The following is an 8,738-nucleotide window of genomic DNA, read 5'->3' on the forward strand; positions in this document are numbered from 1 at the left end:
CCTAATCCTGGAAGTGACATCTCGTTGTTTAGGCTATGTTCTCCTTGTTAGAGATGAGTCACGGTTTCAGCCTACACTTGAGGGGAGGGGATTGAACAGAGGCTTATGTACCAGAAGGAGGGGATCACTGGGGTCTGCCTGGCAAGCGTAGATTTATAATGAAGAAAACTTCAGGGACTGCAGGCAAACGAGTGAGATAATTCTCAGTGCAGCAGTACAATAGTATTCAAGAAAATGAAGGAGAGTACGAACAAGAAAAGTGATATTCAGCCAAGACAGCTTTCAAATACCAAGGCTATCTAAACAGTTCTGAGCATGCAAGCTTCTCTGCAGGGGTGCTTTGCCCAAGGTGTAGTGGGGATCTTCAGAGAAGCAGAACCAGTAAGATAGGCAGGAAGAGATAATAGGAAGTGGCTTACACAATTATGGAGGCTGAGAAGTCCGACGATCAGCAAGTGGGAAGCACAGGAGAGCCAGTGGCATAATTCAGGAGGAATCTGAAGGCCTGAAAGCTAAGAGTTTCCAGGGCAGAAGGCCACGTCTCACTCAAGAAATCAGTCAGTCAGGGCTGCTTTAGTCCTTCTTCTTCCTACTTGTTCTAATGAGGCCTTTAAGCGACTGGATGATTCTTATGCTTACCTGTGTTCATTCGAATGTCTAGTTTTATTCTTAAAACACCATAAATTACCTCCAAATTTGTAGCTCAGAATAGCAAACACTACTTCTACGTATATTGTTACTTGAATTCTTTACATCAGAACCCCAATCTCTTATTATTTCCATTTACCTTATGATCTTCCAGCCTTTTATTTTCTGTCTTTTGGAATCATACTAGAAACAACTAGAAATGATGTTTATCCAAATATCAAGATGCCCTATCATCCAGTGAAATTGACACATAAAATTAACCATCACAGCAGGAAGCAGCAAACCACAGCCATGAGCCAATCTAACCTGCAGCTCGTTTCTGTAAATAAAATTCAATTGGATCATAGTCACATTCATTTATGTATTGTTTATGGCTGTTTTCACACTATAATGTCAGACTGAATATTTTTGACAGATACTCACAGAGTCTAACATATTTACTATCAGGTTTATTCCCTGAAAATCTAGGGAATAGGTTTCATAAAATAAGAGATGATTGGGGAAACTGGCAAAAAGACTGATGTCAGGACTTTCCTATGCTTTGCAGAGCTAATGTTAAAATAAGGGTGAGGGTGTATGTCAGAATAATAGATAAATGTTATATATTCTGAACAAGTAGAAATGATGCAACTCAAAATGGGATGAAAAGAGAGGAAAGTAAAACACAATTACACATTGTTATATACATATAATTATATATATTTCTAGTTAGAAAGAGATTAAGTAATAAAAGGAGAGGTTAGAGCATTATAAGTTATTGATACCAAGGCAATCAAGAGATTAAAAATGCAAAATTCAAAAATACTCAAAGAACACACTAAATAGAGAAAGAGACATAGTAAATATGATACACATTGAGAAAATGTAACATGAGATATGAGAGGATTAAGACCAAACTTTTTGGTCACAAAAATAAATACAAGCTGTAGGGGCTTTAACTTGCCAGTTCAAATTGGCTTTAAGGAAGATACAACTCTATGCTGTATAGAAGAATCTCACCTAAATACAGTGATTTCATAGAATATAAAGGGCTGGAGATTTACCATGTAAATGGAACTAATAAGAGATTGGGGTCCTGGTATCCTATAAAATTCTAGTAGCAGAAAAGCATTAAAAAAGACAGAAAATAACTTTATAATATGAATAGCCACATTTCAAAATGAATACATAACTATTATAAATATCTATGAGACAAATAGCATAGCAAGCACTATACAAAACAAACTACAGGAAATTCAAGGAGAAATAGAATTAACATCAAAAATGATGAGAACGGCATGATTCTCAGTACAAAGTAGTTTGGGTCAGGATAGGTCAGGTGGACAAAAAATTAAAGATATAAAAGATCTAGAACATGATAAAGTAGATCCTTTGACTAAATATCAACACAACTCAGATAATAGTTTTTTTTGAGTACACATCAACATTCCTGAAAAGTGATAGTATATCAGCTTTTTAGTATAGTACAATAAATCCAGAAACTGAAAACCTAAACAAAAGGCATTTCCACCTGGAAGTTGAAGAAATTTCTATTAAACAACTCTTGGGTTAAAAACAAACAAACAAACAAAAACTATAGAATTTTTGAAAAGACTGAATCAAAAGACACAATATCAATGAATATATATGAAGCAATCATCAGGAGAAAACTCTCAGTCCTAGCTACCTAAGTAAATTAAGAAATGAAAATAAATGAATTAGATTTTCAACAGAAAAAATCCAGGGAAAAAACCCCAATAAAGATAAGAGTGAAGATTGACATTGAAAAAGAAAAAATCAAATCCATGAATCAGAATTCTGCTTCTTTGAGGGAGAAAAATGTATAATACAGACCACTAGCCAATGCAATCAAGGAAGATGTGGGAACAGGAGCAGGAGGGAGACTTGTAATGCTTCTCTGCTGGTTGGACGGTAGTAGGAGGGGCCACAGGCCCAACTGCATGCAGATTCTAGATGCTGAAAAAGGCCTGAGGATGATTTTTCCTGAGGTTTCCAAAAGGAACACAGCCCTTCTCTTGGGCATATACCTGGGATTGGAATTCTTGAGTCAGATGGTAACTTACTTTTAATGATTTGAGGAACTGCCAGATTGTTTTCCCAAGTAGTTGTACTGACTTTTCCACCAGGGTTACAATTTTCCTCTATCTTTGTCAGCACTTAGTATTGTCTGTTTTTGATTATTCAGCACTTAGTATTGTCTGTTTTTGATTACATTGACCCCAGTGGGTGTGATTTGTGGTTTTGACTTGTGTTTCACTAATAACTAATACTGTTAAGCATCTTCCCAAGCAATTGTTGACTTTGTATTATATTTTTTGCAGAAACAGAAATTCTTTCCTCATTTTAAAACTTGTCCCTTGTTGACAAAAGTTCTTTATGAATTCTAGATACAAGGCTTGTTCTTCCTTTGGAACATCTTTCTTTTCCTCAACTCTGTGTATTAGATAAAACAGGAACTTCTCCCAATCTTCATGGGCTGGCCTTATATAAATGTCCACATCACTCAGCCCTGGCAGAGACTCTGCGGGCCTCTCCCAACTCCTTCCTTTCTCGGGGAGAAGCAGGCAGCTGTGGTTTTTGTCTGCATTGTGTTGGCCAGTTGGTGGAGTGGGGTGGAGACATGATGGTGTCTGTTTTCCAAACCACTGTCAGTCTTACACAGGCCACCCCAAGTCTGTTTTGATGAAGGCCAAGCCACTGGCTATTCAAAACTGATAAAATAGATAGTAGGTTTTGACTTGAAGTCCGTATTGTTGAGTAAAAGAGATCCGCTACAGGTACTTTTCCTACTAAATGTTTAAAATTTGTTCCCAACAGAGAGAAACACAGCAGAGAGAACAACAAAGGCTCCACTAGTGAGTCATCAAAGTGCTTTATTTTGTAAAGCCTGGCTCATGACTGGAGTGTCTTGTTAGCACTAGGTGATACAAGGCAAACTTCCTCACTCTGTCCCAACAGTTTATCCACAGAAAAGAATGCAAGACTCATAGACAAAAATAAAGCATTTTGTAAACTTCTAAAAGCATACATAGATTGGCCACAGAGGAAATGGTTACTCAAATAATGTATGTGTACATACATTATCTTTACTTCAGAATCTTTTATAGGACTTTTGTAGTTTGGGGTAAGGAAACCACAGAGTAATTTCAGAACACTTAAAGTGACGTGTCAGAATGAACGGTCCACATGTGTGTATGCAGGGAAATCACAGTCTCAACTCATTTAATGCATAAAATACAGATTCAGACAAGCACATCACAACGATGTGATAGGAGCACTGGTGGGGGAGAACAAATCCAGGTGGATGGGGGTACAGAAGTGGGTGGTGCCGTTTCTCGCTTCCAGAGGCACGGACTGGCCGTTGCCTCAAGATTTTGGAGTTAGACCCACATACACCTAGTGTAGTGGGCACAGCTGCAATCTTGAAGCCCTGAAGTAAAGGTACTGGAAGAGGCAGAGAGCAGGGGATATTTATTGAGTTGGAAGTAATTATGAAAGAGTGGGTTTTTTTTTCTTTTCTGAAACTGCCTACAAAAACCATCCCATTTTAAACTAAGAATTTTAAAGGCACAGCTTTAGCACAGTGTATAAGTTGTAACCTACTCTAAGCTAGTCTAATATCTTAGCCTGACGCCTTTCAGAAAATGCTGGAGAGTTGGTAAATACATGATTGATGTGGGAAATTTATAACTCGATTAAACACAATCAGCACAGTTTAGGGCAATGAACTTGCATAACCAGATTTGGGTTAAACATTGAGAAAAATCATTAGGTTGATAACTGTAACATCTGGAGGAAACAAAACAATCCTTTTCCTTCACTGTCAAAGACTGCCTGCAATGTACTTTGAATAAAACATTCACTCAAAAACATAACTGCAGGATACATTTCAAAATATGACAAACATTATTTCACCTACACTGTAAAATGACTTTACATGTAAACTTCAAAAATCACATGCTGTACATTAAATTTTTAGATTCAAAAATATCCCTGTTTTCCTAATAATGTAAACAGTAAAATTGAGGGTTTCAGTTAAAGGGATCATTCCTAACAAAATACCACTGCTTAAACAATGGTCAAATATGAACATCTTATAATTCAGATTTGCTGTCGGTAACAGAATTAAGATGTCTAATGCTTTGCTCACCTTCCCACCACGGGAGATGTAGATACCACTGCCCAAAACTATGCACTTTTCAGGTAAGCTTTATTTTTATTTTGTAGCATTAATTCCTACCTTGCAACATAAGAGTGTAACAGTGAAGAAGCTCCAGGCAAGAAAAGAGAAATAAGCGGCTTTCCTGGACGTATTTACTGAGGTGAAAATGTACAGAGACAGTCACTAAGGGCATAGGCTTCTTGCTGGAGGAGATCTGTCCCTGGACACTGAGTCCTGACAGGCTATGGAGGCAGGACCCTGAGCCAGAGCACACAGGGATGCCCGAGTGCTTCCCTCTAGTGCCAGGAGCTGGAGGAACAACTATCAAGGAGTGTCAGCGTGCGTGGCTGAAGTGTAACATTCGCAGTGAGTTTTTTTTCTTTTAATCACCACCATTATTATTATCTTCATTATTATTATCTTCATTATTATTATGAATACTGTCTCACATCTTTCAACTCCAAAAGATAAACCGATCCACAGTTTATCCCATGATGCCAACATGGTTGGTCTGGCATGCATTTCCTTCTACCCTCTCCCACCCCTGCAGGTGCACATTCATTCATTCATTCATTCATTCATTCATTCATTCATTCATTCATTCATTCATTCATTCATTCATTCATTCATTCATTCATTCATTCATTCATTCACAGCTGGAATCAGCGGGCTGTTGCCCAAAGACCCTGATTGGAGCTGATCAGTTTTCATTAATTAATTAATTTTTAAGATTCACACACACGCGTGCACACACACACAAAGTCAGAAATAGCTAGAACGATGCTGGGAAATATCAGGTAGCTGTTAAAGCAAGTAGCCCCCAAATCAGTCATCTTGGCCTGAAGATGTAAACGAGGAGGTGTGCTCCACTGAGTTTGGTTTTCATTTTTCTTACACCGAAGCCACCTCTGTCCTTCCCACGCCTGTGTCTGTCCAAGGTTGTGTGAGAGGTTACGTCAAGATGTGGCCAATAAAGTCCAAAAAGCGCTTTGAATACTGTTCTGGGTTCACGGTTGAGATCTCCGCACCAGCCTGGGCAGTTTTAAAGGAGAGAAACATTGATATAATTATTACTCAGTATGTACAACAACTTCTGATTGCAGTGGAGCATAAAGCTAATTATTTTAAAATCTGTGTGGCATCTACTCATAAAATATAACCCAAAACCTCTTGGATACTATGAGCTGAATAATCAAGGTTCTTAGGCTTCTGTGTGTGAGAACGAGGCCAAGTCGCAGAACAGTTGATGGTCTTAGTGCATATACTATGACCGCTACAAATTAAAAAAACTGAAGCAGTCATGTGTGGGCTATTTATAACAAACAGTGCATCTGTGCGCCTGTGTTGAGAAGCCACAGGGACATACTTCATTTTTCAAGAAAGTAGATTGGAGATACCATGACACACTCATCAACCTTGGTTCAAGGGGAAGTCTGAAGTCTGTGACCGAGGACGGTGACCATCTTTTGGGACAGAGGCGGGGAGGCAAAGTGCCCAGAGATGAGCGAAGCCACTGTTCCCCTTTACAGAGACCTGCCTGAAGCCAAGCCCTGGCCAGGGCTCAGCTGGGGGTTTCCTATCAGCAGAGCTCATGCTGGTGAGTGGGGCCACAGTCTTACTGGCGAGATTCCTGAGCTGCCAGAGGCAAGACCAGAGCTGTACTAAGTTACCAGGTGCTATTTTTAGACACACATGCTCATGGGGGAGCCTGTAATTGGCCTGTGTCACCAGGATCTCCATGAAGGAACCCAGGCCTTGAAGGCAGGGCATGTTTTTCCGCAGCATCTCAGCACAACATTCCTTTGCTAAGAGTAATGTCTTGTTCCTGCAATCTGCACAGTGAAAGGCCATATGGTGCATTATGGAGCCGGGGTGGTGACTGATCGGGGAGACTAAATGAAGCCATCTTTGCTATGGTACATTTACAATTCTGCGTGGCATATAATCTTACAGTAGGTTTGAAGAGGGGTGGGAACAAACACCATGCATCTCCCTCGTGTTCAGCCTGTTCACCTCGTGTGTCCCCCCTAGACCCACATCAGCTTGATCAACTGGAGAAACCAAAGCTCCAAAGTGTTTCCTCGTGGTCATACAACTGGGAACGGTGGAGATTCATCCTGTCTTTGCAATATCCCCATGGCTTCGACCAATTCCCCGTGGCATCAAAATCACTACGGAGCCTTTTAGAGTCCACTCCCAGAATGTGGATGGACTGTGAATCAGGGGATGGGCACAAGGGCGTGATGTGTTGGCATGCACGTGTTTCACGAACAGTACTCAGCAGGATGCCAACTGCCAGGGCGAACCACTGTGTACCCTCTCCTAATGACACAGGTTTTCTTATGTGCTCAGTGGACCTTGTGAGGTCCTGCTCCATGTCTTACACGTGGCAGCAACACTGGATATAGCTGCTGAGATATTTCATCTGTCTGGAATGGGCTCTGTGGGGTGCTGGACATACCTAGAAGGTCAAAATGGATCCTAACAGTCTAAGCGTAATGGGTATTCATGATTTATAGTTAACCAGGCAGGAGGGGGTTCACTAGTGGTGCAGGGGCATGGGCACTGGAACAGAATGGGGGTCCTGGCTAGTCCTGGAGGCTCTAGCTCTTCCACTGCCTACTGAGGTGCTGATGTGACCCTGGCTAGTTACCACTCAAGTTCTCTTCCTTTATTTTCTTCAACTGATGAGTAGGGGTACACCAGTATAGTTCATGAGTTTGCTGTGGGGGTTCAACAAGCTGTCATTATGTGTGGAATGGGGATAATTCTGAGCAAGCACACTAAAGGTAAGGAATTCATATTAATAAACTTTGATCTTGCACTCAAAAGACTACTGTAACAGGACTATAGGTGGCCCTTATCTCTGAATCTGAAGTATTGTAAGCCAGTGTTGGCTCAATAGGAAAAAAAAAAGGAAAACATCCAATTTTGTGTGTAAGAAATAAAATGCAGAGGTGTCTGAAGCAGAGAATAATGCCTCACATGACACTTAACTCTCTTCAGTGCTTTTACCTTTGAAGCACAAAGATATTATAAAAAATTCTAATGATGCACATGTCTTATTGTATCCCCAGTGTGTAAAAAGAACCAAGGTCAAGTTTAGAGCATCTTGCCCAGAGATGGGGAAGCAGGGAGAGGGTGGCATTATTTGCTGGCTGAGGGTCTACTGGCTGACCATGACCCCTGCAGGGAACCAGAACCTCTACAGGACGTGGAGCAGCTTGGAGAGCAGGTAGCTCCGAGCCCGAGGGGCCGGAAATACTTACGCCATGTTTAACAGTTTTTGCAGCGTGGGCAGCTTTCTTTTTTGCATCATAATGAGTCAGAATGTCAATAATTGCCATAAAGTACACCTCTTTCCTCGGCGAGTCTGCAAAGGGATGAGAGCAACAACTGTAGCACAAATAGCAACACCCAGCAAGGCCCAGGAGGCTGAGGGAGGCAGAAGCGTGGCTGGGAGTACAGTTCACGAGGCTGAGGGCTGAGGGGGGCAACGAAGATGTGGCGATGCAACTCTCAGCCCCTCAAACACTCTTAATGCACCAAATTCTCTTATCACATTAAAAAGATTTTTTTAAGAAGTATTACCACATGCTGTCAACAGCAGAGATTTGAGTGTATTTTTATTTTTTTGCTAATCTTCACTTTAACTGCTGTATATTGTTTTGGTGTCAAAAACAAAATTCTGTTTTTAAAATTTGTAACAAAACTGGCCCTCCCTGTTGGCACAGTACTGAGAAGCTAAGCCATTTCTGCATGAGTTCGATCCCCGCTTGTCCCGGAGGTGACCACATGGCATGGCAGACCTCTGCTGACCTGCCCACTGCTCCCCTCAGCAGTGTACTTTGACCATCTGCCTGTTCTGCTCCCCACTCTGTCTCTGGTGAATCCTCTCACCCCCCTGCACCTCTGGCCTGTACCCCAG

At 41.1% G+C, this 8,738-nt stretch overlaps 1 protein-coding gene across 1 annotated transcript in view; it reads right to left on the reverse strand.

The window, feature by feature from the left end:
• Positions 1-2,441: 2,441 nt before the first annotated feature.
• PIP4K2A (phosphatidylinositol-5-phosphate 4-kinase, type II, alpha) overlaps positions 2,442-8,738 on the reverse strand; it is a 135,991-nt gene continuing 129,694 nt past the window's right edge. Inside the window, exons 9-10 of the mRNA XM_004691300.2 lie at positions 8,080-8,183; positions 2,442-5,842 (exon numbers count right to left, since the gene is read on the reverse strand). Of these exons, the coding sequence (XP_004691357.1) occupies positions 5,762-5,842; positions 8,080-8,183 (185 nt within the window). The 3' untranslated portion in view covers positions 2,442-5,761. The remainder of the gene's footprint in view (positions 5,843-8,079; positions 8,184-8,738) is intronic.

This window comes from Condylura cristata, unplaced genomic scaffold (genome assembly GCF_000260355.1).
Source record: "Condylura cristata isolate star-nosed mole 26May11 unplaced genomic scaffold, ConCri1.0 scaffold00030, whole genome shotgun sequence".
Taxonomy (NCBI): domain Eukaryota; kingdom Metazoa; phylum Chordata; class Mammalia; order Eulipotyphla; family Talpidae; genus Condylura; species Condylura cristata.